The sequence below is a fragment of the Ovis canadensis genome, chromosome 1, assembly GCF_042477335.2.
Source record: "Ovis canadensis isolate MfBH-ARS-UI-01 breed Bighorn chromosome 1, ARS-UI_OviCan_v2, whole genome shotgun sequence".
Lineage (NCBI taxonomy): Eukaryota > Metazoa > Chordata > Mammalia > Artiodactyla > Bovidae > Ovis > Ovis canadensis.
This window is the reverse complement of record NC_091245.1, coordinates 17,914,349-17,941,152: the sequence shown is the minus strand read 5'-3', so window position 1 is coordinate 17,941,152 and position 26,804 is coordinate 17,914,349. Positions and strand designations below refer to the sequence as shown.

Here is a 26,804-nt window from a genome sequence, read left to right as displayed (position 1 = left end):
TTACACACTATCGCTAGCCAAGCCAGGCTGTTTATCATCCTCCAGTACCCAGTAGTCTGCTTCCCAGATGAATCTGAAGCTAGAGTTACACAAACTGTTAAATAGCCTCAACTCCAATCTTAAACACTTCTAGTTACAAAAGACTGTTAACAGTGTTTCTGGAAAATGACTCGCCAGCCTGTTTTGCAGGAAGAAGAAAACTTTCCTTCTTTAACGCTCTAACTCATGAGAGAATAGATGGAGATGAAGGAGAAGGAAAGTACACTGGCTGGTCCTCTGAAACTGACTGGTTGGGTACATGTGACCCAGAGAGGATCCCAGGAGAGACTGATATGATTCTACCATCCCACATAGAAGTAATAACAACAGCATTTCCATTCACACAGGCTCGCCTTCAAAGAAGTTCATGATTCACCCACACGCCTTCGTCTCTCTTGCTACCTCCCACCAGGGCAGAGGTTGGGGCAACAAGGTGACAGGTCCATGTCCTGATGGCCTTTGTCAGAGTCCACTCTCAGTGGACCTGAACCCCTGGAAGTTGGGTTCAGTGCTTGGAGGCAGAGCCACTGGCTGGTTTAGCAGCTTGTTCACGACACTGATTTTAGCATCCTGCTTCTCAATGTCCTCATACGGAGTCCAGGACAGGTCGTGCTGTAGCTTGTAGGCACCAAGGAAGTCATGTGGACGACTTGTCCCCCATTCCTAGAGAAAGCAAAGGAGTCAGTTCTGATCAGGGCAGGAGGTAAGGAAGTTGAGTCCATTTTCTAATTATACCACAATTTTCTTTTTTTGGCTTTTCACTTCAGACCAGTCAGAATCATCCTTGGAAAGCACTGCATTACACATCAGGTACCTCCCTGAATACAGATAATGATTGTGAAATAATTTAAGTGCATATATTTTTCAGGAGCATCTCTGGGCTCATGCCACCTCTAGTTTTCTAGAAAATCACTTACCAACCCCTATGCCTACATTTTCTCACACATAACACATACACACACACTACACCAAGAATTTCTTAAAGACAAGAGTAGGTTTTTGTAGCAACAATTAAATGTTCTTACCTCTGGAGAAATAATGGAAAAATATTGCTGACCACTCTCCCGTTTATAAAGGTAGTAAATGTTGCCAGGTTTTTTCACCATGTTACAGGCTACATGGTGCAAGTCAGCATCTCTGCGAGCATCCTCCAAAACCTAAAATCCACAGAGACGTAACCAACTGGGTGTAAGAGGAAACAGCACTCATACTCAATGATCACCCCACTCGAAAGCTGGAACCTGTTCAATGCTTAGGGTCTTGCTCCCTCACATCAATGAATCATGACTGAGATCCAGGTGACACTGAAGAGAAAAATTAGACTACATTACGCAACTATGTTATAAAAATGCCTTTGGAAAACTTATATTTCAAAATGTAGAGTACTACTGGCTGTGGGTGGTTTTTAAATTTCTTCCCAATTTTTCAGCGGTAAGTACATTTCTTTTATAACTGAAAACAAAAATTTTCCCCTTAAGATGCTTTACCTCACTGAGCTTTCTCCCAGTGAAAAACCTTATACTTAACCTCTTGGGCTTATTCTATTTTGCTCAACACTTCTATATTTCTAGGAGGTACCGAAGCAAGTAAGTTACAGTGATTATAAGCAAGTTCAGTCAATCCTGTGAACTAGATGAAGAAAATGAAAGCTTACCAAAAAGCTACTACTTACTTTCCTGGCTTGTTCTTGCAAATGTTCGATTTGCTCAGCTATGACTGTCAGTTTGTTGGTGGCATTTGCTCTGATGAATTCATTAGCCTAAGGGTGAGAAAAACTGAACTGTGGGTCAGAAAAGGGTGAGACTTTACGATGCTCTTATTTAGATCCCAATGTGAAATTATGTCAACATGTTGGCTTATGCCTTTCATACCCTTCCCATGTTCACCATTCTCCCATGAATACCCACTCCTCCCAAGGCCTAGCTCAGAAGGCACTGCCTAGGAGTCAATGCTGCCATGACCCCACGACTCCACACCATGGAAATCAGTGCTCTTTCTCTATCACCCAAAGCATCTATCTTGTTCACTCTAGATTCTGGTCGCACTCAAAATTTTCAGTCTTCCAACATGCCCCAATCTCTTGCTTCCAAGTAATTTTGCATATGGCCTCTCCTCCATCCAATACATTTCGCCTCTTGCTCTTTTGCCTGACTAACCCCACTTATTCCTCAGGTCTCCATCTGTTTTCTCACATTTAAACATTACTGAAATCAGGGGTGGATCTTACAATGAAAATCCGAAGACACTTGGGGTATGTCTCTTATGGCCTGCGATATAGAAACCTGACTATATACAGAAGGTATCTTTTTTCTTTAACTTATTTATTTCAATTGGAGGCTAAATACTTTACAATATTGCAGTGGTTTTTGCCATACATTGACATGAATCAGTCATGGGCATACATGTGTTCCCCATCCTGAACCCCCCTCCCACCTCCCTTCCCATCCCATCCCTCACGGTCATCCCAGCATACCAGCCCTGAGCACCTTGTCTCATGCATCGAACCTGGACTGGCGATCTGTTTCACATATGATAATATACATGTTTCAATGCTATTAGAAGGTATCTGTTAAACTGACCATTATTCAGTTGAATTATTTACATCACACTTAATTATATCTAACTTACATTTGCATTCCTGTTACTTAAAATGTATTTTTAAAAGACTGTAAGGTCAGTGGGTAAAGAATCTGCCTGAAAGGCAGGAGATCTGGACTTGATTTCTGGGTCAGAAAGATACCCTGGAGAAGGAAATGGCAATCCACTCCAGTATTCTCGCCTGGAGAATCCCATGGACACAGGAGCCTGGCAGGCTACAGTCTATGGGGTCGCAAGGGTTGGACACAATTTAGCGACTAAACCACCACCACTATGATATAGACCTGGAACAATTATAATATACACAGAAGATTGTCATGTCCTAGGAAATTCAACTGAAGGCACTGGAAATTGCTTAAAAAAAAAAAAACCTTTCAAAGCTAGGAGACACATATGTAACCAATTCATGTACTGGGAAGGATTATCATCCACACATCAGAAATCTGTCAAAAAACTTCCAGATTTCTTTTCACAAAAAGCTGATTAACTTTTTTTTTTTGGCTCTGTCCAACCAGAGATTGAATCAAGGCCCCAGCAATGAAAGCACCGAGTCCTAACCACTGGACCACCAGAAGAGTTTCAAAAAAAACAACACTGATTAACTTTTAGTGGTATACAGCTGTTAAGGAAAAGAAAGCAAGAGGTTAAACTTGAACTAAGAAATATTAAGAGAATTTGCTGGTTAGTTGAGGAAGCTTATGATAAAGGTCAGGTATAAGCCGTGTTCTGAGTGAAGAGAAAACAACTGAGTAGGCTGAGTCAAGCCTTTATCTGTTTCACAGACACACACTGAGCAACTACCATGGGTCAAACACCACACTAGGCACTGCGCTGGACACACTGGCAAACATGAGAAAGAGGTCACGGCCTTCGTTAAGATTAGAGTCTAATGCAACTATCCTTGGGGACAGAAACAAGTCACATATTAAATTGTAAATTTTCTAGTAGCTGTGTTAAAAGTAAAAATAAATAAGCAAAATTAATTGTAATAATATAGTGAGTTATCTGGAAGTCCAGTAGTTAGGACTTGGCACTTTCACTGTGGTGGCCTGGGTTCAATCCCTGGTTGGGGAACTAAGATTCCATAAGCCACATGGCACAGCCAAAAAAAACCCCCAAAAAACAAAAAACTACTAATATAGTTTATTTAACCCAATATATCAAAAAATTGAGCACTGAAGAATTGATGCTTTTGAACTGTGGTGTTGGAGAAGCCTCTTGAGAGTCCGCTGGACTACAAGGAGATCAAACCAGTCAATCCTAAAGGAAATCAGTCCTGAATATTCACTGAAAGGTCTGATGCTGAAGCTGAAACTCCAATACTTTGGCCACCTGATGCAAAGAACTGACTCACTGGAACAAAGACCCTGATGCTGGGAAAGATTGAAGGCAGGAAGAGAAGGGGATGACAGGATGAGATGGTTGGATGGCATCACCGACTCGATGGACATGAGTTTGAACAAGCTCCAGGAGTTGGTGATGGACAGGGAAGCTTGGCATGCTTCAGTCCATCGGTCGCAAAGAGTCTGACATGACTGAGTGAACTGAACTGATCAGAAAATTTATCATTTCAACATGTAATCAAATAAAAATTGTAAAGAGATATTTTACATTTCATATTAAGTGTATATTTTATATTCACAGCATCTATCAATTTGGATGCTATATTTTCATTGGAAAAAATCTGTATTGAGACTTCATAAAATTTATAGTTGGAAGAGTCAATTCACATACTCAAATTGTTCCAAATATACTTAAAAGTTTCCAGTCATTAACTCAATTACCAGGTTTTAAAATTTAAATTAAGATCACATTAAAACTTTTAAGATCACATTAAAATTTAAAATAGTTTCTCAACTGCACTAATAGATAAGAAAGTCTCACTGAGGTTGTGACATTTGACTTGGGTCTGAAGGAAAGGACTAGCCATGCAAAAAAATCAGAGAAGCAGCTTCCAGGCATTTCTGAGGCCAGTGCAGCTTGAGCAGTTAGTGAGGGGAGATGTAAAAAAGAGTGCAGGCATCAAATCACATAAGGCTTTATGACCCCTGATACAAGAACTTGCACTCTGTTCCAGGGACAGTGAGGTACCTCATGGCCAAGCAGAGAGTAGGTGGTTCCTGAGCTAGGATAGTTCTGGTTAGGAGTGGCCTTGAAATAAATCTTTTTTCTTAAGGTGGCAACAAATCTGTTCTTTGTACATAAAAGATCCTAATTAAAACAGAAATAAGAGAAAGACTACCTCTAACAACTAAGCACAAACTCTGGCCCTAATCACTGAGGCTCTTTGCATAATATCTCATTTAATTCTCATAATACCTTATGAAGTTGGAGATGATAACTTCACTTTCTCATTTTAGGATTAGACTCAGACAGGTGAAGTGGCCTGTCCAAGGTTTCAAGGCTTCCCTGATGGCTCAGCGGTATAGAATCCGCCCGCCAATGCAGGAGATGGAAGAGAGGCTCCCTGGGTTGGGAAGATGTCCTGGAGAAGGAAATGGCCAAATACGACACTATTCTTGCCAGGATAATCTCATGGAGAGGAGCCCGGCAGGCTACAATCCAAAAGGTCACAAAAACAACTGAGCACACACACACATCCACAAATCTCAACACAGATCAGTCTGATTCTAAATTTCGTGCCTTAATACCAGGCTTCTTGCACTTTCCAACACACATGAATACCTAAATTGCATGTAAGAAGTCAGTCCTGCTACAAAGTACATTTCAGTTCACAAACTGAAATACTCCTGATTCTGTTTATCTTCAGAGTGCTTTTTCTTCAGTTTCTCAAAGAAAATGGAAAAACGGAGGCAGCACAATGATGCACACTCTGTATTTCACTAGATTACAGACTGACTGAAGGACAAAAACTGTCTTCCTTCTTTCTTTTCCACATCACTGTAATAAACATGTCACTCAGTAACCCACCAAAAATGTTTGCCTAAGATGTGACTCTGGGAGCCCCCCTGCCAATAAGTGATTTGATTCAACAGACACACAGTGAAAGTGAAAGTGACTCAGTCCTGTCCAACTCTTTGTGACCCCGGGGACTATACAGTCCATGGAATTCTCCAGGTTGGAATACTGCAGTGGGTAGCCTTTCCCTTCTCCAGGGGATCTTCCCGACCCAGGAATCGAACCAGAGTCTCCTGCATTGCAGGCAGATTCTTTACCAACTGAGCTATCAGGGAAGCCCACATGTTTTCATAATCCACAAAAGTCATATTTCACTTTTCACCTCTCTAGGAAAGAGAAAGCACACAGTATATCAAAGGAGATTTCCTAAGCATTTGAAAACAAAACTGAGGTACCGAGACATGTAACGGAATTTAAGCACATTATTAAATTTTTTTGAGCAAAATGAAGGCCTTTGAATATAACCAAGGCCAAATGTGATCATATACACCAGGATGAGGGGATATCATAAATTTTTAAGTAGCAATGCCCTGTAACAACTCAAAGAGGGTTCTACAACTGGAAGTCTTGGGAAGAAAGATTAAAGGAAATCTGGATTTTCAAGAATTTCAGACCTAACAGTTCTCCTAGTTCACACCCTGCATTTTACAGATAAAGAAGCTGAGGTCCAGAAAAAGTAATTTATCTGAAGTCACAGTGCAAGTTAATATTAAAACTGGGATTAAAAATTCATGTGTTCAAACTCCCAGTGACCCTGGGAGAACTGTTTCGAGGAAGCAAGGGGAGGAGTCAGGTTATACATAAGTTTTGCAACAAAGGGCAGGTAGTCTGAACATCAAAAGACTATTACTAATTAGAGAAAACCAGGTAATCCAAATTAAAGAATTAAGCGCTTTTCTATATATGTGAAGATACAAGAGTCTGGACTCACTGAAATCATTCCTTTGATACGCACCTCAGCTACCTGAGGCAGCATGCTGTTTTCATCCTGAGCTGCCTCAGTGCTCACTATAAGGAGTGACTACAGTCTGATAGACGACTGCTAGATGGGAGATATTCTCTCCTTCCTGAGTTCCCTCAGGGCTCACTACCTGTGAAGGCAGCAATTGCTAAGGGCTGTGACATCCTTATTTACCCATACAGCATGAAATATTCCATTTCTCAGAGATTATGGGCACTCAAGCTGCAGCTGAAGGGGTGTTTGGTCTCAGAAGATCAGCATGAGTCAGGCCACCAACGGGCCATGAACATGTATTCCCCGAGTGTAAAATGGAGTCAAGAAAAAACACTACACTAAGTGGCTGGGAGGACCAAATATGCAAGAAGATAGTCATTCACTATCCCAGCCCCGCCTCCTCACCTTCTGCACCTGCTCTGCGAGCGCCACGAGGTCTAAAGGGTCCCCGGCCCGGTGGGTGCGGTAGGGGCTCACCAGGGCCAGGCCGCCGGGATTCGGGGTGAGCTCCACCAGGGCTCCTGCGACACATACCCAGGAACATAGGCCGTGAGCGCCCGCCCTCGGCCTCCCGTGGAGCCCGGCAGACTAGCTGCTCCGGAAGGGCTTCTTTTCCCCATCTGACTCCCGCCTACCTCCCCGACCTGCCGCCGACAGAACTCCTTGGTTTTCTGTGACTCCCTGGGTGCCCCCGGGCGATGCTGCATCTTCCATGACAGGACTTTGCTCTCCTCACTACCCAGGCGGCGCGAGACTGCAGAGCATGCGCAAAAAAGCCCGTGGGCGGAGCTTCCGCGTCTTCTGACCAGTAGGCGTCGGAACTGCCAGGAGTCCGGAGGCGGGGCTCCTGCGACGCTCAGGGTTCCGCTGAGGGGCGGAGTCAAGGCTGGGGGAAGGCAGAAGAGGTGGGCGCCTCCTCGGAGACGCCGCAGGGTTTGGGAGGCGGGGCTCCGTCTAGGGCGGGGCTTCCCTCGAGGGCGGGGCTTCCCGGCGGTGGGACTCCAACCTCCCTGGCCGGTGACCCGGGGTCCCGTTAGGTCTGCGCGGTCATGGCGGCACGCGCGTTAAGGCTGCTGACCACGTTGCTAGCCGTCGCCGCCACTGCCTCCCAGGCTGAGGCCGAGTCCGAGGCGGGATGGGACCTGACGGCGCCTGATCTGCTGTTCGCGGAGGGGACGGCGGCCTATGCTCGCGGGGACTGGGCCGGTGTGGTTCTGAGCATGGAGCGGGCGCTGCGCTCGCGGGCCGCCCTGCGCGCCCTCCGCCTGCGCTGCCGCACCCGGTGTGCCGCCGACCTCCCATGGGAGGTGGACCCAGACTCGCCCCCCAGCCTGGCGCAGGCTTCAGGTGCCTCCGCCCTGCACGACCTGCGGTTCTTCGGGGGCTTGCTGCGCCGCGCGGCTTGCCTGCGCCGCTGCCTCGGGCCGTCGACCGCCCACTCGCTCAGCGAGGAGCTGGAGTTGGAGTTCCGCAAGCGGAGCCCCTACAACTACCTGCAGGTCGCCTACTTCAAGGTGCAGACCTGCCCGAGCCCCGGGCGGCTGGGGGTTCTTCTGGGCGTGGTTGGTTCGGGGAATCTGGGGGGCGAGGGACGTGTCCGCAGAGAGGGAAAGTGGCCTCTTGGACGAGAAACTTTTCCGGATCCAGGGAGAGCAGGGACCCTGCCAGGAGACCAGCCTCTCCGGGTTCGCATAGGCAGATGGTGACCCCAAAAGTCCAGCCTGGGGTTAGGCACATGCCAAGCAAAACTTGGTCTTGTGTTACTCAGGAAGCTGCTTATAGGGAACTACAGCGGTAGCTGTAAATCCTGATTTCATTGTAAGTTACCCAGTGAGAAGCTAAGACCTTTCTACAATATCTTCCGGTTTGCTTTTCAGTGATGCTCTTCCTGCCGCCTGAGTGCAGCAGCCTTCTTTCAGGACGTGAGGTTGCCACGTCGTCAGTAGGGGCTGTCTGGCCCCTCCCTATGAGGGACCCTCTGGCTAGTCTGTCAGGTTTCCAAAGAAAATGAACATTTTTAGGAATTCCAGAGTGCCTTAACTCCAAGTGTACACCCAGATTTGGAGCGTTGCTGGTTTATGATGATAATAATAGCCAAAACAGACTTCCAGGCATTATTAAGTACTTTGTGTTTGTTAGTTCATTTACCCAGATCCTGGCAATATCCTGTAAAATAGATGCTATTAATAGCCCCATTTTGTTTGGGGGAAATGGAAGGAGGAGCTGTACAGGCTTATCTATTATATCCATAGTTTAACAGACCTTCAGTTCAACTTAGAGACTTAACAAAGTCTTGGGGACCTCAGAGTTCCACCTCTGCACAAGCGTTCTGCTTACACAGTTCTGTTCCATTCCTCCTAGTTTCCCAGAGGAATACCGGATTTGACACCAAAATAATTGGGCTGTGTCTTTGGTTATGTCACTTAACAACACTTAAAAATTGTTTGACAAACATTTACTAAACACTTACCACATTCCGGTTTTTGAACAGGTAATGTGCTTGACTTTGTATGTTTTTGTTTTAGTTCGCTTTGCAGTTTAAGAGTCATTTTAGTAGTAAGGGCTCCTGAAAGAGTATCTATATCCTGCTGTGGAAACACACCAGAGGAAAAATCTAACTGTGTGTCAGAGAAGTTTGACTTGAAAGAAGAGGTGACATTCGAAGCTGATCCCAACTATTGCTGGAGGAGAGGAAGGATAGCCATTTCCAACAGAGTAGGGCCAGAGTGGGAAGAGAATTCTGCAGACTTCATGGACCCATCATCAGAACTGGGTTGTAGGATGCTGATTCTGGAAACCATGTGGGATAAGCCTTGGGAGAAGGAGAAAGTGGTGACAGAGTAAACCATTAGGAGATGACTGCAGTTGTCCACACGAGAGAGAGAAATCAGGTGCCTTGCACTCAGAGGGTAAAAAAGAGCTGGAGGTGGAGTGAAGAGTATAGAGATGGAGGGGAATGGCGAAAGGCAAGAGTAGTGCTGAAAGATACAAGAGAGTCAGTCCATAAAAGGGACAGACTTGAGAGAATTTCTGGAGAAGGAAATGGCAACCCACTCCAGTACTCTTGCCTGGGTAATCCCATGGATGGAGAATCCTGGTGCAGGCTACAGTCCATGAGGTCACAAAGAGTCGGACATGACTGAGCGACTTCACTTTCACTTTGAGAGAATTTCTGATTTTACAGTTAGGGATACTGAGGGACAGTGATGGGGATTGTTGACCTTGGGTCACCTAGCTATTTGGGGGTCACAGCCAGGGCTGACTCCTTGTCTAGTGTGCATTTACTAGTGCTAAAGTCAGAAAAGAAAAAATGTTTTCTTGGCATATTAGTCATGTGCTGGGAAGAACTGACACAGTGGAAAAGGTCCTGATGCTGGGAAAGGTTGAAGGCAGGAGGAGAAGGGGACAACAGAGGATGAAATGGTTGGATGGCATCACCGATTCAATGGACATGAATTTGAGCAAGCTCCAGGAGTTGGTGATGGACAGGGAAGCCTGGCATACTACAGTCCATGAGGTCACAAAGAGTTGGACGCGACTGAGTGACTGAACTGAACTGAGGATTTACATTCATTGAGCTGACATTTATTAAGCATTTAATATGTGCCCAGTGCCATGTGTTAAAAGCTGCATATATATTCTCTCATTTAACTTTCCCTGCAATCCTGTGAGATTAGGGGATGTATTTATATATTTATTTATTCATTTTTGGCTGTACTGGGTCTTTGTTGCTGTTCGGGGGCTTTTCTCTAGTTACGATGAGTGGGGGCTACTCTCCAGTTGTGTGCTCGGGCTTCTCACTGCGGTGACTTCTTTTGTTGCAGAGCACATGCTCTAGGGCACACAGGCTTCAGTAGTTGTGGTGCACAATCTGAATTACCTGCAGCATGTGGAATCTTCCCAGACCAGGGATTGAACCTCTGTCCCCTGCATTGCCAGGCAGATTCTTAACCACGGGACCACTAGCAGAGTCCCGGGAATGAGTTTAGAGAATAAACTTTAACTTGTCTAAAGCCCCAGCAAGAAAATAATTAAACCTACCATTGTTACCAGTCTGATACCACAACCCATGTTGTTAATCATTATATCATCAGTGATTTCTTCTGGGCTCTATATATGAAGCTGTGTAATTTTGGTGTCTGGAGTCCATTGCTCTCAGCATTACTGTGGCCTGTAGCACATTTCTTCCCCTCTCATATTTCTGTAAAGTCACCAGTTTTAACCTCATGAGCCCTGGGCTTTGAAAGGCAGAAGATGTCATGTCTGGATTTTGTATAGGACCTTAAGACTTTTCGCCACCCACCTTTTCCTTGAATGAGTCAAAAACACATATGCGAAAAAAAAAAAAAAAGCTTTTTTTTTTTTTTTTCTAGGCAAATTCTTAGGCATGGTCTAATTGTTAACTTCGCTTTCCCCCCTACCCCTAAATCCTTGAGTTCTTGGACTTTTTCAGCTCAATCCCTACATCTGAATCTCGAGACTGGATTATCTCAGGCAGTCAGTCTTCCATAGCATTCCCCCTACAATAACACCTTTGTTTTAGAATAGAATGTTTATACTTTTGAAGCATGACCTCCTGTAATTTGAGGAATCCCTAATTCTGATTTGAGAAATAGCTGAAAATCTGTTCAGGGCCCCGTGCTTCTAATCTCTGGTATGTAGTTTCTTGCAATAGGTGTGTTTTCTGGGCTTGGGAGGGGCTTGGACACACTGAGTGGAAGGCTCAGGAAGGCAGGAATTTCCTGTTTACTGTGAACTGCATATTCAGACTTCAGAGTTTGCATGTGACAACTATGTTTTTATTCTTCATCCTTAGATAAACAAGTTGGAGAAAGCCGTAGCAGCAGCCCATACCTTCTTCGTGGGCAACCCTGAGCACATGGAGATGCGACAGAACCTGGACTATTACCAGACCATGTCTGGGGTGAAGGAGGCTGACTTCAAGGATCTTGAGGCCAAACCCCATATGGTGAAAAAAAAAAAAAAATGTTATCCTCTTCTCTCACTCTTTTTTTTTAATTTTTATTTTTTTAAATTTTAACTGAAGGTTAATTACAGTATTGTGTTGGTTTTGCCATACATTCACATGAATCAGCCATGGGTGTACATGTGTTCCCCATCCTGACCCTCCCTCCTACCCCCCTCCCCATCTCACTCTTTATTATAGTGACATTCACTAGGGTTGTTTTCAGATTACAAAAGTAACATATGTTCATTCTACAACATTAGAAAAATGCAAATACATAAAAAAAACAGGAATTAATTCTCTCTAACAGTGCTACATTCAGAAAACCAGTGGTTGATATTTTGGTCTATTTTTTAAGTCTTCAGTACCTAATTTTCATGGGCTTCCCTGATGGCTTAGTGGTAAAGAATCCAACTACCAATGTAGGAGACAAAGGGTTCGATCACTGGGCCAGGAAAATTCCTGGAGAAGGAAATGGCGATCCACTCCAGTATTCTTGCCTGGGAAATCTCATGGGCAGAGAAGCCTGGTGGGCTACAGTCCATGGGGTAGCAAAAGAGTTGGACAAAACTTAGTGACTAAACAATAGCAACAATTCTAGTTTTTAAACCTAATTTGGTGTCATATTGTGTATGTACTCTTAATCATCCTTTTGAATTAACATTTTATCATTACTTTTTCTCATGAAAAAAGTAATTTTCTCTTCAAATTTTCTTTGAAAACACAATTTTTAATAGCTGCATGGTAATCCATCTTATTCATCAATTGTATTCATTTACTTATCGAATATTTTTGGTTGTGTAGATTTTTGCTTTTCACAACAGTGGGTAGTACCATACTCCTCAGTGTTCTTATTCTGTTTGTTTAGCAGCTGGTGCCTCAGACAGTAGGGAATCCTTATATAATGTAGAACCCAATCCTGGGTTTGATCCTTGGGTTGGGAAGATCCTCTAAAGAAGGGAACGGCTACCCACTCCAGTATTCTGGCCTGAAGAATTCCATGGACCAAGGAGCCTGGCAGGCTACTGTCCAATGGCATAGTATTTTTATAAAGGGCTTATGTTCTAGTATATTAATAGAAATAGGCATATTAGAGACAGTATCAGAATAGCTTTGAAAGTAAAATGTGTACACATAGTACTTTATACAACTGTACACAGTTTAGGTTTTGTGTTTGTTTGTTTTTAGTGCTTCTGTGACAAATGAAAATGGTTACTGTCCATAAGAAGGGAGCTGTGTCCCACAGAGAGCAGAAGCAGAGTCTGTAATCAGCAGTCCTTACTGCCAGAAAGATTGCTTTCATCCCCTCAAACCACATTCTAACCTCTAAGAGTTCAATTTTTTAAGTTAAATTTTATTTTGAAAACTTTCAGCCCTACCAAGAAAAAGTGAAGGAAAACGACAATGAGGGACTTCCCTGGGGGTCCAGTGACTGTGACTCTGAGCTCCCAATGCAGGGGCCCCAGGTTCGCTCCCTGGTCAGGGAACTAGATCCCACACGCTGCAGCTAAGAGTTTGCCTGCTGCAACTTAAAGATTCCACATGCAGCAACTAAGACCCCCCGCAGAGCCAAATAAAAAATTTTTTTAAGAAAATGACAGTGAATTCCCATATATTCATCTAGATTAAGTTAGATGCTTTTAAATTTCAAAAGAAACAAGGAAAGACCTTTTCTAGGAGGCCTTCATTATACAGCAGCCACCCTTTCTGTCGGTAACCTGTGAGGGCTAGGGGGACGCTCGCCGAGGTGGCCGCGGGATAGAAGGGAGAGCCGTCTGCTGCCTGCCTGGCATCTGAGTACCCCTTCCTCCCAGTAGCACGAATTTCGGCTGGGAGTGCGCCTCTACTCCGAGGAGCAGCCGCAGGAAGCCGTGCCCCACCTGGAGGCGGCGCTGCGCGAGTACTTCGTGGCGGACGAGGAGTGCCGCGCTCTCTGTGAAGGGCCCTATGACTACGACGGCTACAACTACCTGGAGTACAACGCCGACCTCTTCCAGGCCATCACAGGTGCGGGCCGGAACCCCGCTCCTGATCGGGCCTGCTGGGCTCTCGGGGCGGCAACGTGGTTCCGTAGACACGGCCTCTTAGGCCTCATTCCTGAATCTCCTAGAGCTGGGGATCCGACTGAAAACTGCTTCCTCTTGATTTGTTCATCTTAAGCAGAATTGGAATCCTGGAAGCTGACCTTACGGTTCTCCCTCTCTTCGATTCCTTTCAGATCATTACATCCAGGTCCTCAGCTGTAAGCAGAACTGTGTCACCGAGCTTGCTTCCCACCCAAGTCGAGAGAAGCCCTTTGAAGACTTCCTGCCATCTCATTATAATTATCTGCAGTTTGCCTACTATAACAGTAAGGTCTACTTCCCTCCTTCTCAGCTGCTTTTAACTAAGCCTAAGGCAAAGAAGGCAGGGATCGTGGCCACTGTGCTGCTTTGGCCCCTTTGGCTTCTCTCTGTGGCTCTGGGAGGCACTGGGCCAGGTGATCCCTGGGTACCTTGTTACAGGCCACCTCCTGGGAGGCCAGTATCAGCAGCCTGAGAAGCTGGGAGACGGAAACTCTAGGACCTCACTGGTCCCCTCTATAACATTTATAATGTGGTTTTGCACTTGAGTTATAGTGAGGGCTTCCCTGGTGGCTAAGATGGTAAAGAATCTGCCTGCAATGCAGGAGACCCAGGTTCAATCCCTGGGTTGGGAATATTCCCTGGAGAAGGGATGGCTACCCACTCCAGTATTCTTGCCTGGGGAATTCCATGGACAGAGGAGCCTGGAGGGTTACAGTCCATGGGGTTGAAAATAGTTGAACATAACTGAGTGACTAACGCTTTCACTTTTTTTACTTTAAGTTATAGTAAATGCAAGGATGTATTTCCATTTAAACCAGCTCAAAGGACATTTCCCAGCCCTTCTCCTTCATAACAGCACTGAGGCTCTAGAGTAGAGAGAGGGGCATGTCAATATCCAGAAAAACAAGTCAGCAGGTATTTACTGAGTTCCTACTGTGTGCTAAAAGTAAGCCTTAGAGCATGTTTAAGAATATATGCTTTTATAGTTGAGGAAACAAACATATCAACAAAAGAGGCAATCTGCTATTATAATCTTCCCTTCTCTTCTGAAAGGCCATAGGGGAAAAAAAAATAGGAAGATGGGAATATTCCTGATATTGGTCTAATGAGTTGGACTATTAAGGCCAATGTTTGAATTACCTGAGGACACTGAGCACCTTAAAATCAATTACATATTCTACGTGGATTCTGTCATTTCTCTCCCCTAATCAGGCAGTTGTGTTATGTAGCTGGTGCCTCTTGGCCGTGTCATCACCTTGAGCTGTGCTGAGACTGAACTCTAGGTGGTTCGTGGTACCCAAAATGAGATGCTTTCTTTTCAGCCATTTTTTCCCCTTTGCAGTTGGGAATTACACACAGGCCATTGAATGTGCCAAGACCTATCTCCTCTTCTTCCCCAATGATGAGGTGATGAGCCAGAATCTGGCCTACTATACAGCCATGCTTGGAGAAGAGCAGGCCAGATCCATTGGCCCCCGTGAGGTGAGAGACTTGCGTTACTTAGGGCCGCTGCCAGCTGAACCCAGACCAGAGAGCAGAGTGGGATAGAGAAGGGGGAGCCAGCTGCTGCTTGGGCAGGGTGAGGCAGGGTTCCCAGGCAGGCGTGAATGCATGGGAAGCGTAGGGAATAAGCCGGAGCCTTCATTAGCACAATCTGGGCCCAGAAGTCTGTTCTCTGAGTTGGCAAAGAAAAGCAGAACTGCAAAGCAGCCATGTTCTTTGCCTTTTTTAGCATCCCTACTTTAAGACTTTATACTGTTTGGCCAAGATTAATCATTTTCTACTTCATGCTAACTTTTTTTTCACTCACTACTTTTCTGCCTCCATTTTCCTTCCTATCCCCTCTTCTTTCTGCCATTGTCTGATCTGTCCCTGTTTCAGCATTAATCCCATATCCTTCCAAAAGTGGAAGGAAAATCTATGTGATACAAAGTCTAAAATGAAAAGCACTGAAGTGAAAGCACCCCCCCACCCCTGCACTGTTGGGAGGACTGTACATTGTGCTGTTCATTTAACAATGGCTATTTCAGGAATTACAGGTGATTCTTTTTTATTTTGCTTATCTGTATTTTCTAAATTCCCTGCAGTGAATGAGTATTATTTTTGTATTAAAAACATGAAAAGAGAGGACTTTCCTAGATGTCTAGTGGTTAAGACTCCACGCTTCCACTGAAGCAGATGCAGGTTCGATCCCTGGTCAGGGAACTAAGATCACATGCCTCAGGGCATGACCAAAAAAAATAAATAATAAAATAAAGTAGCCTAAAATACACACACAGACACACACACACGAAAAGTTCTCTGTTTTAACTCAGTGAAGTTTGGCACTGTGAACCTTTTTGTGCATATGCCATGCACAGGCCCTAGATCCTCTCCTTCTTGAGCCCAGAACAATGATGTGGATTTCAAGTCACTAATATAGGCTCAAGTCCTGACTCCTCCACTTACTAGCCATGTGATTTTTGGCACATCGTGTGGGATCTCAGTCATGCTGCTTTGCCCTTCTGAGTCTGTCTCTTCTGCTGTAAAATAGGACTGTGGTTCTTGCTCTGGCTTCAACACAGGATGAGTGTGAAGGTCAAATGAGATAGTGAGCTGGGACTTCCCTGACGATCCAGTGGTTGAGACTCAGCACTTTCACTGCTGTGGGCCACGGTTCAATGCCTGGTCAGGGAACCGAGATCCCACAAGCCTCGGGGTGCAGTCAAAAAAAGAGAGAGTAAGCCGACAGGCACTGTACAACATGTTGTGTGGACAGGTAGCATCACAGGGTTCTGGACGATGGTACATGAGTAGCAGTTGGAGGGTTTTCTCACCTCTAACCTCAGTTACCTCCTGAAACTAGGGGGCTTATCACTGTGGCCCGCAATCACTTGTGTCCTGCTGGCCTCACCCAAACCCCAGCCTGTAAAATTGGCTATAACTTTGGACTAACCTTTCACTTTGTCAACAACAACAACAAAGATAAAATAGCTATGATTGTTCTAGAAGCCCCTCAGTTGTTAATGCATCACATCTCTTGGACAAATGAAAGGGATGAGAAAACAGGTCCACCCCTGGGCTGTTTAACCAATGATTCAGCGGCCAGGGATTCACCCCGCAGCTGTACTGCACATTTGTGCAAAGGTAATGTGCACAGCTGTGCATCAGAACACTGCTGCTGAAAGCCAAATAACTAGAAACAAGCTCAACGCCATCAATTTGGAGACTGGTTGAATCAATTTTGGTACATTCATTCAGTGTCATAGAAGATAACTCGTAAATTGCGTGAGTAGATTACTATGCACCAATATGATATTGTCTCCATGATAATAATTTTAGGTAAAGAAAAAAATTTGACCTAACTGTTCCTGGAGATTATTTCCCCACCCCCAACCCCCAGACATGGGCCTGTAGGTCAGGGGTTGGAGGAAGGACCTGAACATTTCTGTTTATGTCTGCCAGCTCTCTGTGGGTTTAGCTGTCTATGTTTTACCTTCATGTCTTTTTGAGTGCCATCTGAAACCACCTTGGAAAGGTATACAATGTGACATTTGTAGGGTACTGCAGTGAATAGAATAAAAGAGGTGCCAGCGAGCTAGAGTGGACACATGGGAGAGAAGGGAGTGCCTGGAGAGTCAGGGAGGGCTTTGCAAGAGGCAGTGGTGGTGACATTTGGTTTTTAAAGCCTACAGTAGGTGAATGAGTCAGGGAAGGGCCGTTTAGATGGAGAGCAGCATGTACAGCACCTACCCGACTATCCCACGCAAATGGAGGAGGGTGCCAGGGAGTTGCAGGCAGTGGGGCCCGGAGGATCAGATTCTGAAGGTTCTTGAGTGCCTCTCCAGGACCCTGGCCTCTATGCGGCGGGGAGTGGTGAGTCCTGGAAGGGTTTGAAGCAGCCTGATGAGCTATGATGGTGGAGGGTTCAGAATGGGAGGTGCTGGGGGCCGTGTGGCACTGAGAGAGCTGCCAAGGCCTGAGCGAGGCAGGGGCACCCACCAGGTGGAGGAGGGAGGTGGAACTGGCAGCCTGGGTTGGGGGTGGTTTTCACTCCTCCCTTCTCTCCATGTCTAATTAGGTTCCCTGTTCCAGTCTGGGACCCACTCCAGTATTCTTGCCTGGAAAATTCCATGGGCAGAGGAGCCTGGCAGGCTAAAACCTATGGGTTGCAAAGAGTACGACATGACTTACAGACTGAGCGATAGAGCACACACCCAAAATTCCCAGGCTGGGAGACCTGTGTGTGTTGCTGGCCACAGGGCTCCAGAGTGTGCAGGTGGCAGGGTGGAAGGGACGCACAGCCTCCCTTCCTGCCCGTGCTCCAGCCCAGGGTGGCTAACTTTTCCTCTGTTCACTGGGAGAAGCAGGTACATGATGTGGTAGTAACAGACTTCCCATTCTGGTTGCTGGGGCACTTTCGTGTTGAAAATAAGCACCCTTTAAATGTGTGTGGCATTTTATAGTTTACAAAAATCTTTCATAGCTTTTCTTTCATTTGATTCTCATAACAGTCCCATGAGGTGGCATCACCAACCTACCCTGAAGTTAAAAACCAAGGTTCTTCCTTCCTAGATCTGGCGTCCTGAGAGTCTCCAGTAAAAGGAGTCCTCCTCTTGCCATCCCCTGCCGTGCGGAGACTGTCATTGTCCGCTTTGGCTGCTAGATGGTGACCACCTGGCTTTGAGATGGCACTTCTGGCCTCTTTGCTCAGTTAAGATTCCCCCTCACCCTTGCCCTTGATGGCCATATTAGTGAGTCTTGGGCAGAAAGAGAAAATGAGTGGTCAGTCTACCATTTCTAACTAGCACCACCCTTCTGGTAAGAAGGTGACTCACGTCTGTTGAGCCCCATCCCAGGCCAAGAATTGAGCCAGATCTTTACACCCATCAACTCGTTGAGCTGGGTGTTAACACACATCATCTCGTTCTGTCATCACAGGTGCCCTGTGAGGTAGGCACTGTTCTTTCTTTTTTAGAGATGAGGACATTTAGGCTCCAAGAAATGAGTTAACCTGCACGGTGGCCTGTCACTGCCTATAGTGATGAGAATCTCTGCTCCCCTGCTTTCTCCCAGTACCAGCATAGTTCTGACACAAAGCTGCCACTTGGAAAATCAGTGTTTAAAGAGTAAGTGGTAGAAGTGGGGGTTGAGCCTCATAGGGCTGCTGCAGAGGGTTAAAGGAGTTAACACATATCTAGCTTTGTGTCCAGCACTTGGTGTGGGAGGCCAATCATTTCAGCTCCTCAGGAGGGACTTCCCTGGTGATTCAGTGGTTAAGACTCCACATAATGCAGGGGGCCCAGGTTCCATCCCTGCTCAGGAAACTAGATCCCACATGCCATGACTGAGTTCACATGCTGCAACTAAAGATCTTCCATTAAAAAAAAAAAGAATCTTGCATGCACAGTGAAGATCCTGAGTGTCAGAACTAAGACCTGACACTAAGATCCACATAAATAAATATTTTTAAAAATAATTTTATCCCTTAAAATTTTTTAAAAATGAACTCCCTTGAAAATTTCCATCTTCCTCTTATAGGTAGGCCTCATTGACGCCTTTGAAGTTTTCCTTATTGCCCTCATCTTTGATTTCAACTGACACCATCTTCTTTTTCTTTTCCTTCCTTCTTCTGCTGCTAGGAGACTAGCAGGGCACCTAGGGAAAGGTGGGATCCGGAAGGCACTTAGTTTGCCTACCCCGGGTAAGCCCACCAGTGGGAAGGGCCTGGTGCTGGACCCCAGTGCTCTTTCTGCAGCTGCCTGGCTCCGGGGAGGGATACCCTCTGCTCCAAGTCTGAGGGGAGGCACATGACCCAGGATAAAGCACACGGACTTTAGGACTAGAGAGACCCAGCCTTGGACATGGGTCCCTGCTCTGCTGTTTCCTGTTGTGTCATGCCACAATAGGACACAATATTGTCCCTCTGTACCTCAGTGTCCCCGTCTGTAAAATGGGGATAGTCAGATCAACCTCAAGGTGGCAGTAAAGATTGAATGAATAACACAGGAGTCACCTAACACCTAGTTTTTAAGTTGTTTGTTTTTCCCTGAGTACCAAACTCCTGTAAAAGTACCAAACTCCTTCTTTGAAGACTAAGTGTTCCTGAGAATCCTCAGGTTTTCTGTCTCAGAGAGTAATGGCAGAGGAAGGAAGGGGACGTTTTCCCTTCAAGGGAAGCCTGGCTACGCCACCCTCAGATACGCTGCTTGTGACAGGCAAGAGGAACCCTCGAGCACAAAAGTGAGGCTTTTGTCCCAAACTGGGGGACGGACACATGAATAGTGGTGGGAGAGGAAGCCTCAGGTCACACTGGGAGCAGAAGTGTAGATGCGCGGTGGAGGGCAGGGGTGTGGGGGGCTGAGAGCTAGAGGCAGGGCTGAGTTCCAGAGCGTTCCTCCCGCTGTGTGTCCTCAGAGTGCCCAGGAGTACCGCCAGCGGAGCCTGCTGGAGAAGGAGCTGCTCTTCTTCGCCTATGATGTTTTTGGAATTCCCTTTGTTGATCCGGTGAGCCAGGGTGTGGGGGTGAGAGGTGGGCAAGGGATGGGGTGAGCTGTACACCAGGTGACTCCGGGGAGAAGACTGGTGGACAAGAGACAAGGGGGAATTCTGGCTGGATAGTTATAGGTGACTTGGTCCCAAAGACATCTCCCTTTGTCTCCTGGAAGGGGTCTGGTGAGGAGGTGGGCTTCCTGTAGGCCCTAGTCGGCGCATCAAGACCTAAAGGATCCACCAGGCCCTCTGGCACTGTTCATTTCCTCCTGCTCTGCTTTTAGGATTCATGGACTCCAGTGGAGGTGATTCCTAAGAGACTGCAAGAGAAACAGAAGTGAGGCCCTTGAAGAAACTGCATGCGTGGATCGGTGTGATGAAGCACTTGAGGCTTCCCGAGCCCAGGCAGATGTGAACTCCTGGCAAGGGGTGGGCAGGTCCAGTCTGGGGAGCCGGGGTGGAAACCTGGGTTGGCCCCGGGATGCAGCGCTCAGAGCGGCTGTGCTCACAGGTCAGAACGGGAAACAGCCGCCCGCATCTCCCAGGAGATCGGGAACCTTATGAAGGAGATCGAGACCCTCGTGGAGGAGAAGACCAAGGAGTCACTGGACGCGAGCAGGCTGACCCGGGAAGGTGAGAGGATGGGCTCGGGGCCACCTTGGCCATCGTGGGGGCAGCAGGGCCAGGGTCCCATGTCCGCTGGGCAGCTCCCATGAGAGGGCAGCCTCAGGAGCTGAGCTGGCACGGGTCACAGTCAGCGTCACCCTTCCTTACTCACCCACGGGACTTCTGCCTGCAAAGATAACTGAGAATTGGCCTTTGGTTAAGAAATAAGACGCCTGTGTCACGGGGACATTAGTTTAGTTCACTTCAGTAAGTATTTAGAGGAGAAAACTCGTCTCCTTGACCGTTTCCTCCCAACTGCCATCATCCGTTCTGTCACCAAGCCTCAGAATCTTCAGATGTCCTTTGGTCCCCCCTTGCCTGTCCCCTCCAGTCCACTGGCGAGGCCTAGCGAGTGGGACTCCGCTCTCTGTCTGTCTCCCCAACCCTTTTCCTGTCCCGTTGCCTCAGGCCAATGACAGGCTTCCAGGCCCCCCATCTGCACCCTTCTTTCCTCTTCCAGTCTGTCCTTGCCCCTTCCCATCGGGGGGCAAGACCAGTCTCCGAACACCGGGACTCTGACACCATCCTCCTTGTCTCCCCTTTAACCGTAGGCTCCGCTCTTGCCTTGTTTACACCTTTTCCTCATCCTGAGCCTCTCTCTGCCCACAAGTCCTTGTTGAGGTCTGTCTGTCCTCCTACACACTTCCTACCATCCCTACCCATGTGGCATCTCAGATACACCCCCACAGAGTCTTTCTTAAACTCCAGGCCAATCAGGAGCCCCTGCCTATTATTTATTTGTTTGCCCTGGGTCTTAGTTGCGGCATGCAGGATCTTTAGTTGCAACATGTGGAATCTAGTTCCCTGACCAGGGATTGAACCCAGGCCCCCCTGCATTAGGAGCACAGAGTCTCAGTCACTGGACCACCAGGGAATTCCCTCCCCTCCCTCTTTCTGTTGAATTTTCAAGGCACTCTGTGCTTTCACAAGGCCTGCTTTGTGCCGCTTATTGTGTGAGTATTGAAACAGGTTCTGTCTTCAGGTGTTAATCCCTCACCTCTTCTAGCACAGTGCCTGGCACATGCTGGGGCTGGAGTAAATAGAATTGATTTGGTCTCTGGTATGTCCCCAGCACAAAGAGATACCAGGGGGAACTGAAGAGAGAAAGACTGGCCGTTATGGTTGCTTCAGTGAACAGTGGTTAATTTAAGAAGATTAGCACATTAAAGAACCTGTCCATCGTTTGTTTGTTTTCAGAGAGCTTTCACCCTACTCTGTTATTTCTCTTGATTCTCATAACTGCCTGAGAGGTGGGTTTGGGCAGATTGTAAAATCCTCATTTTTAAATAGATGATGATATGATGGTGGCTAAACTTTTTTTTTTTCCTAATTGGAGAATAATCACTTTACCGTGTGGTGCTGGTGATAGGTAAACTTTTAAGCATTTACTCCATGCCAAGTATTGTGCTAAACTTTTTAAGTTGTCTTATTATTCTTTATATTAAGCTTATGATATACCAGGAGAAATCGAAGAGAGAAGGACTGGCCTCTAAGATATTATTTTGCAGATGAGATAAGGCTCAGGGAGGTTAAGTAACTTGCCAAGGTCAGACAGCTAGTAAGTAGAGGATCCAGGAGTCAAACCCAGTTCTTTCTGGTCTTGAGCTCACGTTATAGGAACGTCTATGATGTTTCCCCAACGATGTGTGAAGGCCCAGGAGCCAGCAGCTGTGGAACAGTGCTTGGACCTCCTGTCCTAAGTTCCATCCTCTGGTTCAGCCCACCTTTCCAAGTGACCAAATGGAAGGTTTCTCTGGTAAACAGGAATCAACTGGAATTTCTATTCCTTACAGGAAGGTAGTATCTGATGGAGAGTGTCTGAACCACTGCTGGATTTAGCCAGTCTTGTCATTGCTTTGCAGGTGGCCCCCTGCTGTATGACGGCATCAGACTCACCATGAACTCCAAAGTCCTGAATGGTTCCCAGCGGGTGGTGATGGATGGCGTCATCTCCGACGCGGAGTGCCAGGAGCTGCAGAGACTGACCAATGTGAGGGAGCCTGGTGACCACACTGCCTCCCTGAGGGCCCAGCGTCCCCCGACTGGGTGCCTCTTAGGTCTGGACAGTTGCCTGCCCCTGCTCTGGGCAGTCGACTGCCTCTTCCCGGGCTCTCAGCTGCCTGGCTAACTCTACCTGTTCTGGGGGCCTCCTAGGCAGCAGCAACTTTAGGAGATGGCTACCGGGGTCAGACCTCCCCACACACCCCCAGCGAGAAGTTCTACGGTGTCACCGTCTTCAAGGCCCTCAAGGTAGGGTCAGTACTCTGTTCTAAGTGTGGAGAGGAGGGAGGGGGTGCCCAGGCTTTGAGGGGGAGTTGGAGATGGTGGCGGGAAGGGGAAAAGTATCTGCCTGTCAGCATTCCGGCTGCCACCGAGGCAGGATAAACCACTCTGGGTGAGGCTGACCTTTGAACCATGGCTCTTAAGTGTAATAAAATTGAGGCAAGCAAGTAAGACTAATACCCCGAGTTTGAGAGTGCTTTCTGAAGAACAGCTATACTTTAAGAAAAATATTTATTTTTATTTATTTGGTGGCACTGGGCCTTAGTTGCAGCATGCGAGAGCTTTAGCTGTGGTATGCGAACTCTTAGTTGCAGCGTGTGGGATCTGGTTCCCTGACCAGAGATCAAACCTGGGCCCCCTGTATCGGGAGCACAGAGTCTGGACCATGAGGGAAGTCCCAGAATGGCTCTACTTCTGAGCAGGATGCATGAGTTACTTATAAAGAGAAGTGTGGAGGCGAGGGGGGCGGGCAATGGCAGAGTGTCACCTGCGGGAAGCAGAGGGAGTGCCTTCAGAGCTCGAGGAGTGGGGCCAGTCGCCTCCCTGCTCTGTCGGCCTCCAGAGAGGGGCGCCCAGGGCCCCTGACCCAGGCTGACCACTGCTCTCCTCGGCAGCTGGGGCAGGAAGGGAAGGTTCCTCTGCAGAGCGCCCACCTGTACTACAACGTGACGGAGAAGGTGCGCCGCGTCATGGAGTCGTACTTCCGCCTGGACACCCCGCTCTACTTCTCCTACTCCCATCTGGTGTGCCGCACCGCCATCGAAGGTGGGCCTCCCTCACCCTGCAGCCCCGCCCGGCAGGCAAGAGCAGGCACGGACCCCTTCATCCTGCTGGGGAACCAGTGTAAATCAGCACAGTCCGGCCGGGCGCCAGGACGGGGAGAAGAGCAGGCACGGGCCCCTTCATCCTGCTGGGGAACCAGCATAAACGAGCTCAGTCCGCGCTGCGGAGGAAGTTAGAGTCAGTCTCCCTGGGCAGTCAGGAGGGCTTCCCAGAGGCGGTGACGGCGGTTACACAGGATGAATGGGGGTTGCGGAGTACATGGGGTGATGGAGGATGTTTAAGTCAGAGGGAACCATGTACAAAAGAGTGGCAGCACTGATCCACCAGGAGTTGGGGGGACTAAGAAAGTTGCCATTTCTGGAGAGGAAGGTCAGGGATGTAGGGGGCGGGGCAGCCAGGTGAGGCTGGCAGGGCCTCAGAGGCCGAATCACAGAGTGCTTCTAGTTGGAGATGACTTAGAGCCTGAACAACCACCTTTAAGAGCCTTTTTCATCCTCTAAGTCAGTGGTTCTCAGCGTCAGGGTTGGGCATACCGGTGTCTTTAGATGAACCATGAGCTGTGTTTTAAGTTCCTGTCACTAATTTTTAAGTACCACATTTGTGAGGGAACTCCTTATTTTATAAGTTAGGGCAGACTGGAGGCCACTCGCCGTTCACTCCCCCTCTGTCACATTCCCTTTTGCGTCCTTGCGGAGGGGTGAGGTACGGCCAGTGTCCAGGACTCACATATGACCCACAGCCGGGTCTGTCCTGCCAGAGCCTTCAGTGGCCCGGCGCTGACGTTCCACTGATGGTGGCAGAGGTTAGGGCTTTACTGTCCCTCAGAATGTCTGGAATCCTGCCATAATCTGGGCACACCAAAGGAATATGCCAAGCTTGCAATATGCATGGTCTCCAGGTGGGGGCGCCCTGGGGCCTGGCCAGCAGGAGGACAGTGGTCAGGCAGGGGAGGGCTGGATGAGGCCTTATCTTTATTCCACCAGTGTTGAGGATTTAAGGTTGGTCTTGCTGCTGTGTCAAAAGACTCGAAGGTGTGGATCAAACCAGAGGAAAGGAAGCTGGTTGGCAGTGACCCAAACGCACCCCCAGGCCAGCAGGAGAGCTGCACGGCAGTCCCCTGAGAGCCCCAGTGCTGATGTGTATCCCCTTGGCTGCAGAGGCACAGGCTGAGAGGAAGGACGGTAGCCACCCCGTCCATGTGGACAACTGTATCCTGAACGCCGAGGCCCTCGTGTGCATCAAGGAGCCCCCTGCCTACACCTTCCGGGACTTCAGGTGCCAGTGGTCCTCAGGTCCCCAGGGCCCCGTGCCTCCCTCCTCCAACACATGCATGCTTGGGACCAGCTCTTGCCAGAGTCTAGGACCCTCTGGGTTGGAAATCAGACAATATGGGAATGGTTACAGTGTAGTGGGAGAACAGAATGGAGAGAGGAGGACGTGGTTCAGAGAAGGGCATGCTGGGTGCTCAGGGCTGAGGGTCAGGAGGCAGGAAGGTCAGGAGTCCTGTTCGTGAGGCTTCAGAGAAGGTTCTGGAAAGCTTTCTTCCTATGAAAGGCCCCCCTCCAGCTGCTGGCTGGGAGCACTTGGAGGTGAAGGCACTGGAGCTGCAGGTTTTCTCGGGGGCAGGAGGAGGAAGTTGGTGTCGAGATGCTCTCTCTGCCTTTCCCAGTGCCATTCTTTATCTGAACGGAGACTTCGATGGAGGAAACTTCTATTTCACTGAACTAGATGCCAAGACTGTGACGGTGAGTGCGCCTGTCCGTGGGAGAGAGAAACCCTCAAGGTGCAGTGGGCAGAATGGCCGGCTGGCCTTCCTGGTAGCCAGCACTCCCCTCCCCAAACCAGGAGGCCTCCGACCCGTCACCTCTTCTCTTTAGCGCTGGGCTTTGGGCAGCCAGGCAGAGGAGCCACCCTCCAGCCCGACCTGAGTGACCCCATGTCCCTTCTGAAGGCAGGTTCCAGTCTCTGACCTGCGCACCCGCCTCGCTGTCCCCTTTAGGCAGAGGTGCAGCCCCAGTGCGGAAGGGCCGTGGGATTCTCTTCGGGCACGGAAAACCCGCATGGAGTAAAGGCTGTCACCAGAGGGCAGCGCTGTGCCATCGCCCTCTGGTTCACTTTGGATGCTCGACACAGCGAGAGGGTGAGAGCAGCTGGCGCCGCCATGGCCTGTTGCTGGCGGGGCCCCTGTTCTGCTTCCTCCTTCCCCAGTCCCACTGCCGATGCTTAGACGGGAAAGAAACGCTGGGCTGGGGGGTCCAGAGAGACTCTTCGCTCTGGCACTGTGTCACCGTGGTCCCCGGCCCTTCCTTCCTTGTCAGTAGGGCTCCAGGTAGGGACCTGGGGGGACAGGATTGGGGGGTGACCCTAGTTCTCGGTGCCTCACTGGGTACCATCTCTGCTACCTCTGCCCATGACCTGCTAGGAAGAGGATGAGATCGGAGGCCGCAGAGGAAGCACCTTCTTGTTCTCCAGGAAGTAGTACGTAGGCGATGGTGAGTACCTGGTCCAGAGGCCTCTCTGAACAGCCAAGGGTTTGTCCTTGCAGGACCGAGTGCAGGCGGATGACCTGGTAAAGATGCTCTTTAGTCCGGAAGAGATGGACCTCCCCAACGAGCAGCCCCAGGAAGCCCAGGAGGGGACCTCCAATCCCCTACAGGAGCCCGTCTCCAGCAGTGAGTCAGGGCACAAGGATGAGCTCTGACAACTCCCATGGATGGTGATCAGACCCACACAAGGGACTCTGTCCCGCACCCTGGACTGGCCGGCCCCGGGTGAGGAGCAGTGGGAACCTAGGCCTGCCGCCCAGCTGAGGGGGCTCTGCTCACGGCCATCCGCATGGTGCTACTGCTCTCGGAGTGGACATGGCGGGATGGCCCTCTCCCCTCCGGGCCTGACTGAGGGCTCAGGACGCAGGCCACGAGCCACTCTGGGGGCCCGCACAGGCAGCCACGTGACAGCAATACAGTATTTAAGTGCCTGTGTAGACAACCAAAGAATAAATGATTCGTGGTTTTTTTACCTGGTGGTTTGTTCAGAGTGGAAATATGCCCATTGGCCC

General features: G+C 48.3%; 2 protein-coding genes across 3 annotated transcripts; one reads left to right on the top strand and one right to left on the bottom strand.

Annotated features, from left to right (window-relative positions):
* Positions 1-8,414, bottom strand: C1H1orf50 (chromosome 1 C1orf50 homolog). Of its 2 annotated transcripts, none has more exons than XM_069588610.1 (5): positions 7,147-8,414; positions 6,917-7,032; positions 1,712-1,798; positions 1,065-1,196; positions 1-702 (listed from the first exon to the last, which is right to left on the bottom strand). In XM_069588610.1, exons 1-5 carry the CDS (start codon positions 7,223-7,225, stop codon positions 502-504), a joined length of 615 nt encoding a protein of 204 aa, XP_069444711.1. In that variant the 5' UTR covers positions 7,226-8,414; the 3' UTR covers positions 1-501. The 2 variants fall into 2 exon arrangements, with proteins under 2 accessions (XP_069444711.1, XP_069444716.1); XM_069588615.1 differs by having other exon boundaries at positions 7,156-7,337.
* Positions 7,372-26,764, top strand: P3H1 (prolyl 3-hydroxylase 1). The gene is made up of 15 exons (XM_069588259.1): positions 7,372-8,025; positions 11,328-11,480; positions 13,295-13,484; positions 13,696-13,827; positions 14,886-15,025; positions 19,940-20,029; positions 20,299-20,351; positions 20,526-20,647; positions 22,543-22,670; positions 22,835-22,930; positions 23,578-23,728; positions 24,904-25,021; positions 25,416-25,491; positions 25,746-25,886; positions 26,292-26,764. The coding sequence occupies exons 1-15, from the start codon at positions 7,561-7,563 to the stop codon at positions 26,445-26,447; spliced, it is 2,211 nt and encodes a 736-aa protein (XP_069444360.1). The 5' UTR covers positions 7,372-7,560; the 3' UTR covers positions 26,448-26,764.
* The last annotated feature ends 40 nt before the right edge of the window (positions 26,765-26,804 follow it).